Source organism: Macaca thibetana, chromosome 2, assembly GCF_024542745.1.
Source record: "Macaca thibetana thibetana isolate TM-01 chromosome 2, ASM2454274v1, whole genome shotgun sequence".
Taxonomy (NCBI): domain Eukaryota; kingdom Metazoa; phylum Chordata; class Mammalia; order Primates; family Cercopithecidae; genus Macaca; species Macaca thibetana.
In genome coordinates this window covers 43,938,318-43,960,510 of record NC_065579.1, presented here as the reverse complement: position 1 = coordinate 43,960,510, position 22,193 = coordinate 43,938,318, and the positions used below count along the sequence as shown (strand labels likewise).

Sequence of the window (22,193 nt, the reverse complement as noted above, 5' to 3'; positions counted from 1 at the left end):
GCCATTAAAATTTTACTCCATATCCTTAAAAAAGTGCACAAATTTTACTGATTTTATAGGGCAATCTCCTGAGATATAAGGGAAGCCCAATTCAGGGGAAGCTGAACCCGACACAGCCTCCTTTAATCCCGTTCCAGGGCAGTCACTAACTGCCATCCTAAAGCTGCATTACTTTATCATGTCTCCTTTCCTCATACTCTGTTCAGTTTCTATAAATCACTTTTCTCTACAGTGTTGAGAAGGAACAAAAACATGGGCTTTGGAGTCAGGCAGACCTAGGTTAGCATCCTGGCTTTGTCTGGTTGTGAGACCTTCTCAAAGTCACTATAAAATGAGGATAATGAGGTTGAATTCTGGTGTGTGTGTGTTAATGAAATAGCCTATGTAAAGATGTTGCCTAGTGCCTGGTACTCAATAAATGTAATTTGTTTCCCGCGGATGAGTGCAGCAGAATGCTTCCTGGAGAGCATTTCATTCTCTGATTTATCATTATAAGATCAGGCCTATCCAAAACACTCAATCATCAGAAGACTTCAATCTCTTTTATTCTGCTTTTTTCCTAATGTCATAATCCATTTGACTCCTAAGCATGTAAGTAGGTACCACGGAATGTAAACAAGTAAGGAAACAGAAATATACCGAATGAATAATATGTGAAAACAAAGCTGTGACTCAGATGAAATAGCTGCACGAAAGAAATAACATTAAAACATTTAAAAAGAGACTTAATATAGGAATAAGCTATTTTAATCAAGCAAAAACAAATTTATATCCATTATTTCTAAAAATAAAATTAGACTTTTCCAATCCTTAACATCTGCATTTAATAATATCTTCTAACCAAAATACAGATGCTAAAACAGCAAGTTACATTATATCTTGTACAGCATACAGTATGTTCACTGTTTACACTTACTTTAATTCTAGTTGGTCATGTACTCAATGCATACTTAAACATCACTCAATAAAATTTTCACAATTAACAAAAAAAGTGACAAGGCTGTCTTAAAACGGCTCTGCTATAAATTGTATAGAATATACAGAATTACAAAGTCAAGTATTTTTTTATCAAAATATACACCCCTCCCTGAAACTAACACAAACTATCAACATTTTAAATGAATACAATTATAGAAAATATTTGCAAAATTATTTTTTCATGTATAAATATTCTGCCATATTTACTTTGGTCTAGAATTATCAGCATACAAGTCCCACTTAAAAAATATCCACATGTAAGGGCTGGGAGAGAGACATCACTACAGGTAATTTTATATTTGGGGTTAACTGAAATCAAAATGACTAGAGTACACACTAATTATCTTTGATTCATATTATTAACTGATAAAACAAATTAGTGGATCACAGGATTGCTTATTCAATGTTCTAATTATCAATTCAAAAATGATTTTCATAAGCCCTTTGTGACTATCTAACAAAACCCAAATGAATAGTGTAGGGTATACATATATACAATGTATAAAATAAAGTTGAATTTGCTTGCATTTTCCCATTTTTCTCTACTTATATAATACTGTATGTAAGTGAAAGTAGATGAACAAAAGATAAATGCAGATACAATAGTGGGGTTACTTAACAGCAAGGTACTACAGTATTAAAAGGTCAACTTTAATCATGTCCTTTCGTGGGTGTTTAAATGCTTTCTTACCCACCCAAATCCATACTAAGTCTTCTTCATGGAGACATCACACTTGTAGAGAGAAACCGGAGTCCTTTAAGCTACTTCTTCACAATGATAACCTTCCAATCTTCGATAACCTTGGGTTTCCATTCGTCAAATCCAATGAACATGAATGACTGCAGGTCAGGCTGAAACTGCATTCCGGATTCTGTTCACACCGGTGATCAAAGGGTAGAAATGTTTTCTCTCTCCCTCCCATTCTGGCAGTTTAAAAAAGAATCATGCATTCCAGCTTTCCAGGAACCTGGTCCACATGATAGAATATGATGTAGGGCAATTAGATTTGAGGGTAATGTTGATGGTGTGGGTCAGTGTAAAAGAACATTAAAAAGACTTCAGTGGGTTTTTAGCAAGGGGTGTAGATGTCTGCAAATATGACGACAGAGCATCTGGCTTTGTAGATATATTTCTGAGTCTCATAAGTAAACGATAGAACCATGTCACTCCACATTCTACCTTTCCATCCCCTAAAAACAAAGCTATTGTTTTAGGCAAGGAAGGCCATCACTTCTTCTTGCCCACTCAAGTCATTAATGGGTGGGGTGGAGGGTGGGGGTTCCTTTGCCCTTTTGCTTTATACTAGTCTGTACTTGTGGGCTGCATAATCTCCAAGAAGGCTAGTAATTACAATTACTAGGGATTAGGCAGTCACTTTCAAGTGCCTGGGAATTCACTACTGCAGTGTACCTTGCACTAAATCTCTTGGACAGTCCTTCAGTGGAATGGGAGATGGCAGCTTCCACTTGAACCCTTAAGTCTGTCTGGAATAGACCCCCCACATCCATGGCCTTGTGGTGGTTGGAAGACTGCAGAGAGTTTCAGAAGAATGTGACCCTCTTTCATTCTCTGAGATGAGGCCATTGCAAAGTAATATGCAGCACAGGTAATCACAGGTAAACTCTGGGAGGGTGTTCCCCCATAGATAAGGCATGACCTATGTTTTCTGTGAATTGAGTAGACCAGTTCTAAGAACAGCTGAGCCATAACTTCAAGGGAACAGCATTCCATCTAAAAGCATTCACATGCTCTGAAATCATATTCAAAATGCTTTCTACTGATTTTTACATCAGTCCTCATTATTTGCAGATCTATTGCTCCTCATAATTCTCTACAGGGGATATGGACAGTTAAAAGTTATAGTGATTTATATATGTATTTTACAAGGTTTGTGTTGCAGAAAAGTAGTTCTACATAATGTATGAATGTCCTACTTTAGGTTACTCATTATGCACATAATTTCAGTTATATTGTTTAAGTATTTCATGTGTATCCATTAATTTAAACAAATTTTAATAGTGCAGAAGCCAGATGGGAATAAAGACCGTCACACAGCTCATTACCACGTAACATATTTACGAAGATGCCATCTTCATTTTCTCCAGTGACTAAAGACAGTTCAGCAGCCAGTTCCTATTAGCAATTATTAGAAAGTTTCAAACTAGGCTAAAATTAAACTCCTTTTTTCACTGGTAGAAATACCACAGCTAAGAACTTCATTAACTTTCACAAGAAACTTGGGATACTGGAGGAGTCAGCTATTTTGTTTTTGTGCACTTTGCATAAAGTTAATGCTAAAACCCAAAGTAGATATTAGGATCCTTTTTCTGGAATTTTCACAAATGAGTGTTTTTTTGTTTTGTTTTTAAATTTCACTCCTTCATGACTGTTATGTGAATAAAATTAAACTAAACTTAAATCATAACCAAAAAAAAAAACACCAACTATATTTTTGAAGATTTTTCTAACTCTTGCCACTCAAAGGACAACATTTTCCACACCGGTTTGTATGTTATCCTTTTGATCATTGTCTTCTGAATCAATGAAATGTTGATTCTCCAAGGGATTTGAGTTTTCCTGGCACATTTCACCTATTTTCTCCTGCTGACTTGGGCTTTTGAATAAGTGTTTCTTTTGGTGCATTCCAAGGGCAGCAGCTGTTTTGCAAATTTTGGGGCACTGGAAGCAGGCATAGCCCTTCCCATTATGCTCCCGAATATGCCTCTGCTCATGATTCCTTTTGGTGGAGAGATACAAAAATCTCTGAAAGCAGAACTGACAGTGGTAACGCTTTTCTCCAGTATGGATTCTTTCATGGATTTTGAGGGTCTCATTCAAGGTGAACGCCTTGTTGCAATACTGACAGACAAACTCCTTCAAGCCCAGGTGGATGCGTTCGTGTTTCTGTAAGTTTCCTTGCACCGAAAAGCACCGTCCGCAGGTCTTGCACTGGTATGGCTTTTCCCCGGTGTGACATCTCATGTGCATTTTGAGTGTAGAAGGGCTCTGGAACTGCTTGGCGCAGAGCTCGCAGGTATATGGCCGAGAAGTAAGATGTCGGTGGGGCCTTCCTTGGTTTCCAGCCCCCGCTGCTTTGTCTCCGTCACAGAGTTCACACTGCAGCTTGGGCATCTCTTTAGTTTCTTCTTCCTCAAAGGGTTTATCCTGAGGAGCCTTCCCCACGGCGCAATCCAGTTCTGCTGGGTATTTACATTTATGGCTCGGGCTCCTGTTTCCGTGCTCCTTCCTCCAGTTGACTTTCCTCATTTTTCTCAACTGTCTGGATTTCTTTTTGGGTTTGTAGTTGTAGTAAGGGCGCCACGGTTTGTCAGTGGAATCCTGGTCACTTGCGTCATCGAACACTTCACTCATCTCCATGCACTCGGATTGGCAAAGCCCGAGTGGGCTGTCTCCACTGGGTTCCGGGTCATTCCCCTGTGGCAAAGGCTCCTCCTGCATCTCATACTTAGGTCTTCTCCCTCTTTTATAAAACAATTTAGATCCTAGGATGTGCCTTTTCACAATGGCTTCGTTTCCAATTTTCACTGTTATTTGGCAAAGGGGTGCAACGTTACTATTTGTGGAGGTTCCCGGCAGAGCAGGTTTTGCAATGTAGGTTTCAATTTTACTGGTTTCTTCAGTAATATTTGTGGTTTTGCTCAATGATCCTCCAGGATCGGCAACATATTTTGACTCCTCCGGTATTTCTCCCCTGGTATGTGATGTAGTTTTCTTTTTCTCCTTAATGCTTTTGGGTCTGCTTGCAAACTTACCCACTTTATCTGGCTCAGGCTTACTGTCATCTTTCAGGGACTGACTGACAGCTGGGTCTGAAAAGGCTCTGTGGTTGCTGCTGGTCATGGCAGCAATGGCATTGCTGTGCATGATCACCGATGAAAACTGGCTGCTGTGTACAATGACCGAGGGTGCAGAGCCACTGTAGCTGATCACAGAGGCAGCATTCTCACTGTTATTACTCAAGGATAAAACAGGTACATCCCCTGCCCGGAGGTCAGAACTGACAGCATTTTCAGTGGAAGAAACTGACACCTCAGCTGAATAAAAGTTATTGTCAAGATCAATTTTCAATGCCTCCTCTCCCCATTTGGTGCCCTCTGCATTTTGTACATTGGCAGAAGTGGGTATGTCCTGACATGCAGATGTTTCCAATGGGATGGCTGGACTGTTGGTCAGGGTGTTTACAGTATCTTGGAAATTCAGTGTAGGTAATTCAGAGCTGTGTGGATTCTGAACAACATAGGTACCAGGTGCAGACTCATTCATTTGACTGTTTTCTCGTGCATTTTCATAGGAAGAATTTCGGTAGCTCTTATAAGGGGCCCTTTTGCATTTCATAGGCAGTAGCCTATAAAGTTTATATGGATAGACACTAGGCTTCAAGCCTCCATTTGCTGTTTTTTTACTGATGGAAAGTCTATGATCGATGGCATGGAAAGACTTCTGATGATTTTTGAGTATATAGTAGGTCATGAAAGTTTCAAGACAGAAAATGCACTGATACCGTCTTTCTCCCGTATGCCAAATTTCATGCCTTGTCCTGTACTCAGCCAATGCAAATACTTTGTTGCAGTAATGGCAAGGATATGTTCTTCTCCAGGAGTGAACATTTGCATGTCTTCGGAGGCTAGATAAGGTCACATAACTACGTTTGCACACAACACAACTATAGAGCATTTGCCCATTAACAAATTTAACCATGTGGTCCGTGTCTGGCAAAGTACTTCCGGTACTGGAAAATTCACCAATCCTATTTTCAGATAATAAAGGTTCTGGACCCGTGAATGAACCTCCATTTTGTCCAATGGTAGGATAGTTTTCTAAAAAGCGTTGGTTTCCTCCAGGAATGGGCATGTGGCTTGACCTCATGCAGATCTGTTCATGCCGATCCAACCTGTTCAGGGTGGTGAACTGTTTGTTGCAATACTTGCACACTAAAGGCTCCTGGGTTGGCTTGTGAAGCTGCATGTGGGCACTGAGCAGAGTGCTGCTGTCAAAGGCTTTGGAACAGCAGCTACAGTTGTACACCAGAGGTGGAACCTCTGCTGCTGGCGGCCCGGGAACATCAGAAGATTGATTTTCATCTTCCCTGGAAAAATGGACATCTCCTTCATTGTTTGGAGATTTTGAACGAGCGAGAACGGCAGCTGGCTGTGGACTTCTTTCTTGATTAACCTCTAAGTTGGATACTGGAGGGGGTGGTATATTTTCTGTGGCTGAATCAGAATCCTGTGGTATGGAGAATGTCTTTGGCTTCCGACATGTTTTCGGTTTTGCTGCAAGGGCTTCGCAGTTTTCTTTCCCTGTGTTACCAGGTGAACTGCCATCATGTTCACGTACAGGCTGACTTCTGTAAGCCTCAGCTACGGAAGAAACAGCGTATGAGTGCTCAGCGAGTGTGCGGACAGGCTCTGCCTCGTGGCAGACGTCCGTCCTCTCCAGGCAAAGGCTAGCTGTTCTCATGGAGTCAGAGACCTTTTTGAAACTTGCCCTCAAGTCCAGCGGGGAAAACATGTTATTACTATTTTCTGTTTCGATGATGGAAAATGCATTTGTGATCCTTGGCCCATTAGTGATGGCTGGTTCTTCATGCCTTTTTTCATGTTTTTCTTCTTTAACCACTCCCTTTTCAGTAATACAGAATACATAGGGACCCGGGGAATTTGAGAAGTTGCGATCGGTAAGGTCTTCCAAGAATGATATTCCCAGCTTTTTTCCTGCAGCTGCAAGATCAGTGACTGTTTCCTGTCTCTTGACAACGACTGTGGAACTGTAGATATAATTAAGTATTTCGGTAAACACTTCAGCTTTGAGATCGTCCAGCTCCAGGACGTGGCTGGAAATACAGATTGTATGGCTCCAAAAGATATTTTTAAAATACAGGCTTGAAGCTGCCAGAACATTGCTGTGGGCTTTAAATTTGGTATCTTCCACAATGATAGTGACATCGCATAAAATGCCCCGAATGCGCTGCTCATTTAAGATGGAGAGCACCGTGTCACTGTGAAAGTCGTCCTTGAGGTCCCTGGAAAGGGACATGACTGTCATCTGAAACAAGAGGAGAGAAATGGTTAGAGACTCTTCCACAGGTGGCTTCTTTATCTCTAGACTATTTTCCACTTCTGTGAAAAACTGTTCTTTTGTATGAAACTTCAGGTTTTTCTCTCTCTGTTGATGCTCCCAAGGCTCAAGAGTCAACATTAGAAGCTAAATCTTTTTCTTGCCCCAGCCTGTTTCTCATACCATTGCTAATAGTTGTTATCATTGGAAATCCTCCCAGAACTCCTTCCCCTTTACTCCAAAGTTGGAGCTATATATACATGTCCAAATTTGGGAGGGGAGGAGGTTTTATTTTACTTTATTTTTTCTGAAATGTTAAGGGTCTCATCATCACTCAAGGCTGCTGCTTTGAACTACTAGAGCTGGGCAATTCCATGGTCCTGCCACAAGCTTCCTGCCTATTTTCAAAGAGGACTCTGATGATCCAGTCATAACCATGAAGCAGGAAAATGATTTATTTTTTTTTTTGAGACAAAGTCTCACTCTGTCACCCAGGCTGGAGTGCAGTGTCACAGTCTCTGCTCACTGTAACCTCCACTTCCCAGACTCAAGCTATTCTCTCACCTCAGCTTCCTGAGTAGCTGGGACCACAGGTGCAAGCTACCACGCCCGGCTAATTTTTGTATTGTTGGTAGAGATGGGGTTTCGCCATGTTGCCCAGGCTGTTTTTTTAAATGAATTTTCCTTAAGTGGTACCTATATGCAAAGCTATTGCCCACTCAGAGAAGCAGCAAGAACTGAAGGAGCCCTTCCTGATTTGTGGCTCAGAAGGGTCTCTCTCTCTAGAGTTGCAGGATGTGTAATCGAGTCTGACCACCAGGGGCACCCTGCCTTTCTGCGCTATTGGCCCTGCGGGGACTCATCAGGTTCCTTTTCTAGTTTCCCCTTTAGTAGAGACAAAGTAGACTAGGGCTTTCAAAAAGAACTGTTGGGTACTGAAGGCAAATACAAAGGAGATAAAACGTAAAACCAGGAAAGGACATTTCTAAATCCTTTGACAAGAATGGACAAGAATGAATCTAGTCATAGGTTCCTGAATTAGCACAACTTCAAGGCACAGTGGCTCTTGTTCTGGTCTGAGGATCCCATCTCTATTCTTCTCTGTATTTGCTATATTCTCTATATAAGTCCTACTCCATGAGCTTGGGGTGCTAGAGTTTACTAACTGATATTTTAGTGAGGGGCAGTGAAAAGCAGCAGCTTTCGTACTTCCCACAGTAAGAGACAGTGACCTATCTCTTACGATCTCTGTCACAGTACATAGTGACCTAAGACACAAATGAAATTAACACTCACCCTTACTAGGTGTGATGCATTCTGTTCTGCTCTAGTACTTTGAGATGGAGTCTTGCTCTGTCGCCAGGCTGGAGTGCAGTAGCATGATCTCAGATCACTGCAGCCTCTGGCTCCAGAGTTCAAGCAAATTCTCCTGCCTCGGCCTCCCAAGTAACTGGGACTACAGGCACATGCCACCATGCCCAGCTAATTTTTGTATTTTTAGTAGAGACGGGGTTTCACCATGTTGGCCAAGATGGTCTCGATCTCTTGACCTTGTGATCTGCCCGCCTCGGCCTCCCAAAGTGCTGGGATTACAGGCGTGAGCCACCATACCCAGCCTTTTCTTTTAAAGAATGCTTACAGCAACTCACTAATTTCACTACCCACTAATAGATCACCACATGCAGTTAAAAGTAAAGCAAAACAAACAAACAAACAAAACACACACCAAAAAAACCCCTCTGGTCTAGAGAACATACTAACCAGCTATTCATCCAGTCTCTCCATGCTATTCTGTATTAAGTGACGTCTCCAGAAAGCCTTACAGTTTGATGATACAACTTTAACTCAGTGGCAATGCTTTCCTGGCACTAAAGTATAACATTTAGCTCATGGCATTTATTTAGTTGGATGGACCAGATGGCCACACAAAGAACCTCTCTTTACCTTTTTGTAAAGCTGCTATTATAAGCTGTGACTATTATGTTATTTAATGTCCTTTATACAAGGATCCATCTGACAAATTCTTTTATAGTATCCAGTCATAGGAAAAAAGTACCTTTCTATTAACAAATTCTTCAATTCAGATAATGAGAACACTATATTCACCATGTTTCTGTTTTAATTCTCAAGACAAAGAAGCTCAGAACTAACTTTTATCATCAATTGTTGTAGCTATTCTTGGCCTGGGTTTCTGGTGTGCCTATTGTTTCATTTTCTTTAACATTAGTTCTTCTGCTCTTGTCTACCCTGCCTTTAACTGTAATCTTCTATGAATCTTTTCCAGAAGTATGGGAGATTATTTCTACAAATAAAACTAGAATGAAATGAAATGGAATCTTATGACTTCCTCTTTGCCCCTGAAGGGGAGAAAGGGTCACCCCGGAGTGAAGGAGTCTGTCCTTCACTGGGTCACAGATCGATAGCATACTATGCTGATGTTTCTTTTGCCTTCTTTGAAGTCTCTCTGCTCTGGGCCCCTGTAGGATCTCCTTTCTCCCCTGACGCATATATTTTTATCATGTTTGGCTTCTCAGAAGCCCACACATTATTTTAATACTTTATCAGCCTGACTAGATAGCTTCAGATCTGAAAAGACACATGCTCTATGATTCAGAAAGGTGGCTTAGGTCTATGCTGACATCATCTATTTTGTCCTTCCAATTCAAAACTACTGCTTCTTCCAAAACATTCTGCTTCACAGCATCCTGAATCTCCCTTTAGGCTCTGCTTCCATTTGGGGAATACGGCATTTCACATTGGGCTAATGAACACTCTAGGGTGTCCTGACTCAGATTTATAATATACAAAGCCCCAGCCACTTCTGTGGGATTCTGATTCTTCTCTCAGATTGTTCAGCTAGGATGGTCAGCAAAAGGCCGTGTTACTTTTAACACAGAATAATACCGTAGTCATACTTAACAGAACAACATATACAATAAGTATCATTATATATGTCATTAAAATATTGTCATAACTTTGCAAAATCAAAGCATGACATTTTTCAGGGGGGATATCTACCTTTGTGTGGCAGAAATCCTTTAAAAATCATAGTTACTAAGTAGCACCTTGACTTGCCTTCTTGACACACCTTCTAACAACTTTATTCAGTAAATATGTTAATATGGTCAGACATAGTACTTGGGTGCTAGAGATATACTGGAGATATGAACAGGAGGAAGGCAAGTCGCTGATCTCAAGGAGCCCAGAGTCTAGGGGAAGAAAGAGAACTGTCAACTAATCATTGGAATCCATGAGGGCAGGCCATATACTGGAGATAAGTATAAAATGTTAGAAGAGTAAGTAAAATTATTTACAGAGGCCCTGGATTACTTCCATAAATAAGTAAAACAGGGGTATAGGAAGGATTCTGTAAGGAGAAGGAACACTATAGGCAAAATAAATTAAAAATGATCAAAGCGGATACTGTTCTCAGGGGCTGATGAGGGAGCCTGAGTGGTGGCAGGAGTGGTGTGTGCAGCCCAGTCGACAGTGTCTATATGGGGTCAGGCACATGGCAGGCCTCAGCATGTATCTGTTGAATGAGACGGCCTGGGAAAGAAGGGTCAGACCAGATCATAAAGGGTCCTAAAGGACTCCCTACAGTTAAATTTTATATAGAAGTGAATAGGGAACCATTGAGAGTCATGAGATCTGAGCTAAGAAAGTGGGATGAGGTGGGTGAGGCGTGGTGGCTCATGCCTGTAATCCTAGCACTTTGGTAGGCCAAGGCGGGTGGATCACCTGAGGTCGGGAGTTCATGATCAGCCTCACCAACATGGTGAAAACCCGTCTCTACTAAAAATACAAAATTAGCCAGGCCTGGTGGCACATGCCTGTAATCCCAGCTACTTGGGAGGCTGAGACAGGAGAATTGCTTGAACCCGGGAGGCAGAGGTTGTGGTGAGCCAAGATTGCACCATTGCACTCCAGCCTGGGCAACAAGAGCGAAAATCCGTCTCAAAAAAAAAAAAAAAAAAAAAAGAGAGAGAGAGAGAAAGTGGGATGGGGTGTTGGAGGTGGTGATGGCATCTGAATTCAAAATTTACTTTAATTCTCTTAACAAACATTTACTGAACAATTGCTAGGCAGAAGGCATCAGCTAAGTGCTATAGAAACACAAGCAATCAATCAGCTGGGCATGGTGGCATGCACCTGTAGTCCCAGCTACTCGGGAGGCTGAGGCAGAAGAATTGCTTGAACCCAGGAGGCAGAGGTTGCAGTGAGCCAAGATTGCACCACTGCACTCTAGCCTGGGCAACAGAGCGAGACTCCATCTCAAAAAAAAAAAAAAGGACAAGTGTTCATTCCTCCTTTGAACGAATGCTTACTGAATACCTATTATGTGCTTTGAGACAGTGGTTCCTAAACCTGGTTAGGCATCAAAATCACCTGAGAGGTATTCAGATATTACAGCTTTACAGATTCCATCTCCCCTGCTCCTACAGAGATTCTGGTTTAGAACAGCTGTGGTGAGACCCTGGAATCTGTATGTATTTTTATACCTTAATTTCTTTTGTGAATAAGTAATAAATTCATATGATATCAAATTGAAAAAGCATACAGAGTAAACATTGGAAAGTCTCCTTCCCACCTTGTTCCAGAGGAGCACCTTATTTCAGGTAGTTTTTAATCAACCAGCCAGAACTATTTCTAAGGGCTGAAATCAAAACTTGGTGCCATAAGAGAAACAAAAATTCTACCCTCAAAGGTTTGCAGGGTGGCAGGGGAACTAAGATGTGCTCATGAAACACTGCAAAAAAACAAAACAAAACAGAAACTCAGGGAACATCCAGGATCAGGCATGCAGGGAAAAGGTATGGGAGTCAACAGAGAGTAAGGGAGGCAGAAGGGGGAGGCTGAGAAACTCCCTGAAGGAGGAAGTGGCATGTACTGGATTCTGCTGCTGGAATTAAGCACTGCAGATATGGACAAGAGGAGAAAAGGCAACTTCAGGCAGAAAGAGACAGTCAGAATTTCATGCCCTCAAGAAGTTTATAATCCAGGAGTCAACGCACCTGCTTAAAACAGAGTCTGAATCTGCAAATGGAACTTGAAAAAAAGCAGTGAAACTTGTTGGAGAAGCAATTTAAAGTTAAGACTCTATATCCACCTCTCCAATCTTAACAGTGACCACTCCCAAAACCACCAAGTGTTGTCAAAACTGTCTTCAGAGCACATTTATCCAGCTCATTGGATGATCTCAGAAAGTGCTACGGCTAAAAGCCATATTCCACAGGTCCAAAGTGCAACAAGGAAATCAGTTCTAAATCTGCAGACCAGAGGAGGCCCACTGTAAGCCATACAGCAAATCTGGTCCCCACAGGTTTTGTTTGACCCGTGTGATTTTTAAAACCATATTTTTGAAAATCTTACTTAACCATGTTGAAAAACTCTAACATAAAAATCAATGTAGCCGGCTGGGCGAGGTGGCTCACGCCTGTAATCCCAGCACTTTGGGAGGCCGAGGCAGGCGGATCGCTTGAGATCAGGAGTTCAAGACTAGCCTGGCCAACATGGTGAAACCCCATCTCTATTAAAAATACAAAACTTAGCCAGGCGTGGTGGTGGGTGCCTGTAGTCCCAGCTACTCAGGAGGCTGAGGAGGAGAATCGTTTGAACCCAGGAGGCAGAGGTTGCAGTGAGCCAAAATCACACCACTGCACTCCAGCCTGGGTGACAGAGCAAGACTCTGTCTCAAAAAAAAAAAAAAAAAAAAAAAAAAAAAATTCAATATAGCTTTTTTGAAAAACAGGAAGACCAGGCCACACTGGGGTTGTAGCCTGCCTGGCAAAAAGGACTGGTGCCAAGTGGCTGTGTCCCCAACACACACACTGCCTGCCCAAGGATTTATCACCAGGCAGCTTCTCTCAGTAATGTGGCCGCCTGACCTCTTCGGCAGGTTAGGTTTGTGTGACTGATAAGAACAGTAAGTAAAATAACATTGGACCCACTTAGACATACTTACTTGAAGGATATCCCCAGGATGAAAATTTAGACTTTAAAAGAGCTCATGTGGGAGGGGGAAAGTCATTTTCACCAAAAACAGTATTCTTTGACTTTACTTTAAAGCAACCTCCTCCACTACATTTCTTCACGAAGAGTAACTTAAAACAGAAGTCTTAGGAGCTCCTGCCAATGGAAAGCCCCAACAGATTTCAGAAAAAGAAATGTAAGTTAGAAAGAAGATGAGGTTTAATTTACATGTAACTTTCTAAAATATTTTCTAAAAAGCAAGTTTTGTGCAATAAATTCACCGAGATGGAATAGATAAGCATAAAAAGGCTAACAAAAATATTCTAGATAGAAAAATTTGGGTAAGTCAATATTTTTAAAAACATAAAGTAATTTGTAATTGGATAACTGGCCACCTGACTTTGATGTCACTATTTTCCTGAGTTTGCATTTTAGCTGGAATAGCTTTTAAAATATATTTTTATGTTCTTTTTTTTTTTTGAGACGGCGTCTCACTCTGTTGCCCAGGCTAGAGTGCAGTGGCGCGATCTTGGCTCACTCAACCTCTGCCTCCAGGGTTCAAGCTTTTCTTCTGCCACAGCCTCCCAAGTAGCTGGGATTACAGGTGTGTGCCACCATGCCGGGCTAATTTTTGTATTTTTAGTAGAGACAGCGTTTCACCATGTTGGCCAGGCTGGTCTTGAACTCCTGACCTTGTAATCTGCCCACTTCGGTCTCCCCAAGTGCTGGGATTACAGGCGTGAGCCACTGTGCCTGGCCTAAAATATATTTTTAAAATGTATAGTACACATATGTATACAGCCACATGTGTGTGCAAATACAAGCATGCATATATAAATACATGGACATATATTATATTTAAATACATTTTATAAGCACAGATATAGAAATAGGATGAACATATAATTCAGCATCCAAAACAGGACACTTGAGAGAGAAAGGAGGTACAACTAATGCCAGGAAAACAGGTATACATTGGGATTGTACCTCAAAAAATCAGGATGAATGGTCATCCAGTATTTTATATATAAACAAAATATAAATCTCTATATACATTATTTTACTTTTATTATCTTTTTTCTTTTTTAAGACAGGGTCTTGCTCTGCCACGCAGGCTGGAGTGCCATCAGACGGCAGTGGTGCTGTCATGGCTCATTACAGCCTTGAACTCCTGGGTTTGAGTGATCCTTCCACCTCAGCTTTCCCCCATCCCCCAACAGTAGCTGGGACTACAGGCGTGTGCCACCATCCTTGGACAGTTTCTAAATTTTTTGTTAGAGATGGGGTCCCACTATGTTGCCCAGGCTGGTCTCAAATCCTGGGCTCAAGTGATCCTCCCACCTTGGCCTCAAAAAATGCTTGGATTACAGGCCTGAGCCACCACAGCCAGCCTGTATAAATTAAATAAAAAATTATATATCATACTTATAAGGACATTTGTGTATATTTACATAAAGTATATTGTACAAATATTTAAAGTACTTTAAAGAATTATATAAATATATGATAAACATATTTTATAATTAGACTTTATATAAATGCCACTGGGAAATTCTAGTAAATTAGCGTATTTGGAATTTTCAGTTTTTATCTCCTGCTATGCTTCAGCCTTATATAATTAAAAACATATACACATAATGTAAACAGAGGCACTTAAGATACTTTTGATGACTGAAATGAACTTTCTTCACTTGCTTTTTAGAATTTCCTAGCTTTAGAAAAAGAAAATGAATCTATGTTCATGGTCAAAGACTGAAACAGCACAGATATGCATTAAGGTAAAAAGTAGAAGTCCTCTTCTCCATCCTAGCCTCCCCACTCCCTACATCCATACTCCCCCCTCCCCCCAACACACACACAGCACACACTCTCCCTTGTCATGGGTCCCTTTTCTTATAACTTTGGACGACTTCTACATTCTGCCTGAATAAAGCCTTAGGAGAGAAACTGTATTTCCTCTTAAGATTATCCTTCTCAGGCCGGGTGTGGTGGCTCATGCCTGTAATCCCAGCACTTTGGGAGGCCGAGGTGGGTGGATCATGAGGTCAGGAGATCGAGACCATCCTGGCTAACACGGTGAAACCCTGTCTCTACTAAAAATACAAAAAATTAGCCGGGGGCAGTGGCACACGCCTGTAGTTCCAGCTACTCAGGAGGCTGAGGCAGGAGAACGGCGTGAACCCGGGAGGTGGAGCTTGCAGTGAGCCGAGATCGCGCCACTGCACTCCAGTCTGGGAGACACAGCGAGACTCCTTCTCAAAAAAAAAATAAAAAATAAAAAATAAAAAGATTATCCTTCTCTCCCAGTCCCTAGTTCCCCTGCCTGGCAATCCTCGCTTGTTCATGTCTCAGTTGATGTCTTATCTGGATAGCCTTGCTCCTCCAGAATTTCTAGTTTTTGGTTTCCCATCGTTACAATGTATGGTATCATGCATTTGTTCACATTTATATCTTCCCTATGAGCTCCTTGAGAACAGGGACAATCTGATTCATCTTTGTACTCTCTGCACCTGTAGGCATGACAAGCCGTTGCTGGTGATGTTGAGAGTGAGCAGAGGGGAACTTGCCCTAGAGAGCAGCCTCGAGAAAGTGCCTTCAAGTTCTAAGAATGTAGGATTGCTTCACTCTTCTCTCTGCAATCTCTTAAAGATTTACTAATAAAAACACACTTTTAGGAAATTATCACTTGTCAAGTTTTGGTGTAGTATCAAAGAATATCCATAATTAGCTGAAAAGGCTATTAAAAAATTCCTTCCCTTTCCAACTACCTATTTGTGAGAAGCTGGATTTCCTTTACATACTTCCACTAAAACGGCGTGCCACAGCTGAAGGCAGGAGCACAGATGAAAATCAAGCTCTCTTTCTATTAAGCCAGACTTTAAAATATTTGCAAACATGTAAAACAGTACTAGTCCTCTTACTATTTTTTTTTTAGAAAATAGTTACTTTTAATAAAATGTTATTTTATCATTCCGTTGGATTTATCACAGTCATTTTCCATCAGTTAATAAATACTAGGTAGGTGCAATTAAAAATAGTGGCAAAAACTGCAATTCCCTTTGCATCAATCTAATAGTTCTATCAATTCTTATTTAAAATGTTGAATATGGTAAATATTGATAGAAAGAACTCAAATTAAAAAAGCTCTTTGCATACCCAATGATTGTAAGAGTGTAAGGGAGTCTAGGGACCAAAAAGTTTGAGAACTGCTGTGCTAACCAAAACCAAAACAAAAAAAAGTCAAAACAAATTTAATTAAAAATCTTAATTAAATAATTTTCTAAGAAATTATTTAAAAATTATTTTACTCAATAAAATAAATCTATATAAGCCTAAAAGGACTAAAGAGACAGTGAATAAAATGTGGTGAAACACAAAGCAGAAATCCTCAGGAGACAGATGGAGACCAAGGGATACAGAAACACAGACACACCCACAGTCACGCAGATATACACACTCTCCATACCTGTCCTTAATTTTCCAAGTTTGAGGCGATGACTATCTCTTGAGTTTGAACATGGCTGAAAAACCAGGTGGAGCAACAGTCGACTCCACACTGGACACAGGTGAAAACTGTTCTTTGAGGCTGCTACCTACAATCTGTTTATACAATCAATCTATCACTGCTTGCATCCTGGCCTTCCAAGTCTCAAAGGTTAGCTTGGTCACAGTAATCTATCCTGGATATTGCTTTTTAAGTATTGGTTCACTCATTCTGGGAATGAATTTGAAAATAAGGGAAATAATTCTTGGCAATAATCTGACTTTAACTACTTCCCAGTATTTCCAGCTTAATTAAATTTTCTCTCCTTTCAATTAGTTAAGGCGATCTTACTGAAATGCACAGAAAACTTAAAATGATAGTTTCCATATAAACCCTAATTCTTACAATGCAAAAAAAAAAAAAACTTGAAAAATCTCTTTAAATTGTTAACTAATGCATTTATTATGCAGATCTTTATAGGGCTTGTTAGTAAAATCTGGTGTATTTTTATTAGTAAAGCTCTAAGACATTACAGAGAGGAGAGTGAAGTAAACCTTTTCAGTCTACATTCTTAGAACTACAAGTCACTTACTCAAAGCCACTCTCCAGGGCCAGATTAAACTCCATTTTTACAAATCTTCTAATCAGAGGAAAAGGCCAAGAGCCCTCTTGCCAGCCCTTGGCCACGCAGCTCCTAACGAACGTACATAATAACAACTGAATCGACAGAGCAACTTTCTCCTCCCTCTATGGCAAGTTGTCTTCTATAAAAAGAAACTTAGAAATAAAACCTAACTAAAAAAAGAACGCACTGTATTAGGATACTGACCTGGAATCCTGCAAAAGTCAAACCTGCAGTCCATACTGGGCCAGCGCAGGGGCCATATCAAAGTGAAATCTATTGCACGGGTCTGTTATTCCCTGCGGAAAGTTTTCCGACAAAGGACATTTTGCTTCAGTGAGCTGGCTGCACCATCCCACACACATCTTTGCAGTATATTTTCTCATAGTCATGTTGGGTGACTACGTCAGACCTCCTCACGTGACGGGGTGTTAGAAACACACGCATCAGATCTCGAAAACAGATTACAAAACAGAAGTCCTTTATGGAGTTGAGCTGTGTCTAGGAAAAGGAAAATCCTGTTGATGTTGCCTTCTAAATGCGGCCTGAAACGGGCACAGAAAAGCTACATTTATCAGATTTTACTGCACTTAAGCTATCAGATTCAAGAAGGCATAGTGTGACAGGGGAAGCTTATTTTTTAACTGAAATTCAGGCTGTTCTGAAGGCCAACATTGGGAAGCTGCTGGAGTGCTCTCAGCAGAGAGGGAGGCCAGCTTGGACAACCTCACCTATTATCTGGAAAAGGTAAACATTAGGGCCCTGGACTTGTAGTTGCGTGCACATAGGATTGTGAGAACGAGTACTGTCAGATTCATGAATGATGCAATGGGCCCAGTTAAATATTTTAGGTTGCTTGTTTGGAAAGATGAAAGGGGGAAAAGGTCCTAGGTTTCTTTTTTCTTTTTGAAATGCAGCAGTGTTTCAGGGTAGCTCGTGCACCTTGAGTTCATCTCAGGATCAAGCTTGCCTGGGCACCTGCTTGCTTAAGAAATCTGGCAAACAGGCTTAGAGAATCTCTCTGAAGCCTTTTGAGTGCTGTCTTCATTTCTTGTTTTACCCAAATTCCACTGACACTCAGAATCCCCCCAAAATATATATATATACACACACACACACACATATACACATATGCATACATATATACGTGTGTGTGTGTGTGTATATATATATATTTTTTTTTTGACATGAAGTCTCACTCTTGTTCCCCAGGCTGGGTGCAATGGCATGATCTCGGCTCACTACAACCTCCACATCCTGGGTTCAAGCGATACTCCTGCCTCAGCCTCCTGAGTAGCTGGAATTACAGGCGCCTGCCACCATGCCCGGCTAATTTTTGTATTTTTAGTAGAGACGGGGTTTCACCATGTTGGCCAGGCTGGTCTTGAACTCCTGACCTCAGGTGATCCGCCTGCCTCAGCCTCCCAAAGTGTTAGGATTACAGGTGTGAGCCACCGTGCCCAGCCCCAAAATGTGTTAATAGAAGGCATTTTTAATCTGAATGCTGTGGGGAATGATGTGTCCCAGAGTTCCCCAGGACAGGGTTCCTGTCCCCTGAAAATTTTCATTTTAGGAGTCAGCTTATCAAGAATTGATTTCAAAAGCCAACCATCATTTCCTTGTGAACCCAAAGGGCTGGCTGATTGAATGGAAGGTGGCTCTGTACCTCTCAGTTGATTGCTACCTCTGGGGGAAGGCAGAGAGAAGAGCCGTTTACATTCCGGCTTCTGAACAAGAGTGAACCTCCAGCTAATCACAAGAATGAGTTGTCCTAAAATGGACGAAGCACCAGCTGCTGCTCTGGTGTTAAATCTAAATCCGCCTCCCCCACTGCACTGCCGCTCCCCACTCCCTGCCCCTCTGCACGCTGGGTTTCTCGGGACTCTTGCAAGACAGTGAATCACAGCTTACAATGGTACTTCCTGGATAAACCAGAAACTGGGCAGTGAGGAGTGAATGAGATGATGCTCCTGAAAAGCACCAAGTGTGGTCCATGGCACCTAGCAGGGGGTTCAAGAACTGTCAGCTGGAATTAGCTTGAGAACTGACTGCATTCTGCCTAGTTGGTGGCTATGGAGAGAACTGCTCATGCGGCTTACCCTTCATGCAGTATGTAGGGTGATCTTTAAAAACTACAAATGAGGCCGGGTGCGGTGGCTCATGCCTGTAATCCCAGCACTTTGTGGGGCTGAGGCAGGTGGATCACCTGAGGTCAGGAGTTGGAGAGCAGCCTGACCAACATGGCAAAACCCTGTCTCTACTAAACACAAAAAAAATTAGCTGGGTGTGGTAGCACATGCCTGTAATCCCAGCTACTCGGGAGGCTGAGGCAGGAGAATCACTTGAACCCAGGAGGCAGAGGTTGCAGTGAGCCAAGATCGCGCCATGGCACTCCAGCCTGGGTGACAAGAGCGAAACTGTGTCTCAAAAACCAAAACAAAACAAAAACCAGAAAAACAAACCTACAAATGAGATCAAGTCAAGCCCTGCTCAAAGCCCTTCAGTGGCCTTCCCCTGATCTTAGGATAAAATCAGACCCTTCCCAGTGGCCAGCAAGGCCCTGCGCTGTCCACTCTCCAGACTCACTCGTTCCCTCCTACTGCACTCCTTGCGCTGCCTTTCCTCAGGCACACAGGCTCCCCGGGCTGACTGCACCTGCCCAGTCTCTTCTGGCCCTGTGGCCTTTGACACACACGGTTCCGGCACTGCCTGTGGCTGGCTCAGGCTCGTGCTTCAGGCCCAGCTCAAATGTCTCCTCGGAGGGGCCACCCCATCTCTCTATCTGCTGCCCCTTTGGTTTGCCCTCAAATCACCTTGTTTATTTCTTCATACTGCTTACCTCAACCTGCAATTATCACCTGTCCTTGCCTGCTTGTTTACTGTCCACTCCGCCCGCCAGAAAGTAAGCTCCAGGAGGAGCTGCTTATCTAGGCTGCTCACTGTTCACTGTTGTATCTCCAGGCCGCAGCACATGGTGGGGGCACGCAGTAAATGTCTGGCACGTTAAGAGATGTGACCACGCATATGAAACACAAACCAGGCTCACCCCGACTAAAAAAAGCAACCTGCTGCCGTCCCCTATACTCACAATCCCCCCAAAAGCAAGCTGCCACCGTTGCCTGTACTCACGATCCCCAAAAAGCAACCTGCCGCCTTCCCCGGCATTCACGATCCCCCAAAAGGCAACCTGCCGCCGTTCCCTGCACTCACGCTCCCCAAAAAAGCAACCTGCCTCTGTCCCCTGCACTCACGATCCCCCTCGCCCTGCTCTGCTTTTTGACTTTTCCATGGCACTCGACATTCCAATATACTACATACAAAATGGACTTATTTATTGTCTGTCTGCTTGCAAAAATGTAAGCCCCACAAGAGTATCAATCTTTGATTTTCTTCACTGACATATGTTAAGCACCTGACACAGAGTAGGCCCTCAGTATTCATTTACAAAATGAACAATCTGTACTATAAAAAGATATATGTTTATAAACCAACATTACATGAGCATGGTCACCATAAATAATGCCAATTACAATTTTCATCTCTCTGAATTCTCCAATATTGAATAAAATTGCTTTTATCAGATATATTTCATGTTATAAAGCACTTTGCATATTAATTCATTTAATCACCTCCACAACCTCCTGTGGAGGTTGGCACATAAAAAATGGAAATACTGGTTGGGTGCCTTGGCTCACACCTGTAATCCCAGCACTTTGGGAGGCCAAGGCAGGAGGATCATCTGAGGTCAGGAGTTTTAGACCAGCCTGGCCAACATGGTGAAACCCTGTCTCTACTAAAAATACAAAATATTAGCCGGATGTGGTGGTGGGCACCTGTAATCCCAGCTACTCGGGAGGCTGAGACAGGAGAATTGCTTGAACCCAGGAGGTGGAGGTTGCAGTGAGCTGAGATTGCGCCACTGCACTCTAGCCTGGGCGACAGAGCAAAACTCCGTCTAAAAAAAAAACACCGCAAATACTAGTATGTACTCATAGGATTCAATGAATTAACAGTTAGTGCTCAATATGGAAGCTAGTATTATTAACATGCTCATAGTACAGATGTGGTAACTGAGCCTGGAGAAGTGATCTGCCTCACATGTATGTGCGCACATACAGCAGTAATTAAGTCAGAGCAGGTGACTTGTTCTATATGGCACAAAAGGGCCCAGCAGTGAGTCCAAACCGCAGGCTTGTTATACAAGATCCCCACGGAAGAAGCTGGCAGCTAGAAAAGACCCAGAATGGGATTCAAGAGGTTGGGCAGATGGGGGCAACCAGCCTGAGTCATATGCCAAGAAATCTCAGAGAGATCGAGGAATGTGCCAGAGAGGTCTCCAAGCAGGGCAGCCGAGGATGGTAGTTAAGGCATGCAGCCCCTTGATCCCGGGTGGCAGTTGCCAGGATAATCTGAGCATTGCTGGGTGGTGGGCCTTGGGCCTGGGATCCTTCATGGCTGGCCAGGTGTACAACAGCTGTCCAGCAGGCATTTTCCAGGTGCCGCCTGATATGTAATCAATCTGTGTCTGCCCCACAGCCCAGAAAACACTGGCACAGCCAGGATTTGCTAATCTAAAGTAAATGCCTCAGGAAGATGGGTTTTCATTCGCCTCCCCTCCCCTACCACAAGTATGTAGGTTTACCCTCTTATTACAGGTCTGTGATAATGCAGTCCCTAGGGATTATGGGGCTCACGCTGGGGACCTGCCGGTCAGGGTGCAGCATGAGACTGGTGAGTGTGAAGCCTCAGGGGAGCACTGGGGGAAGACAATCTCCAAAGGCAGAGCTGGCTTCTGGCGTGAGCCTCCTCCATGATGGAGGGAAGAGTCTCCTGGCCAATACAGAGTGGAGACTGGTCAGCAGGGCTTGTCAAAACCCTGAATCCAAATCTCAGCTGCCTTACCAAGGCTTCTAAGGTCCCCTGTCATCTGACCTCCTGTCCTGCCATTCTAACCCACATTAGCCGCCCTTCTGTTCCTTGAGTGTGCCCGCGGCCTTCCCAGCCCAGGGTGTTTGAGCTGCTTCTGCAGCCTGGAATGTCCTTCTAGCCTGGGCAGC

At 42.5% G+C, this 22,193-nt stretch overlaps 1 protein-coding gene across 17 annotated transcripts in view; it reads right to left on the bottom strand.

The window, feature by feature from the left end:
* Window positions 1-523: 523 nt before the first annotated feature.
* The window catches only part of ZBTB38 (zinc finger and BTB domain containing 38), a 125,612-nt gene continuing 103,942 nt past the window's right edge, over window positions 524-22,193 (bottom strand). For 14 of the 17 annotated variants that reach the window (XM_050778006.1, XM_050778019.1, XM_050778023.1 and 11 more), the window contains one exon: window positions 524-7,045. In XM_050778006.1, the coding sequence (XP_050633963.1) occupies window positions 3,458-7,045 (3,588 nt within the window). In that variant the 3' untranslated portion in view covers window positions 524-3,457. Of the gene's footprint in view, window positions 7,046-16,496; window positions 17,081-17,106; window positions 17,281-17,343; window positions 18,246-22,193 lie in introns of those variants that run through there. The other 3 variants (XM_050778056.1, XM_050778068.1, XM_050778060.1) reach the window with 3 other exon arrangements.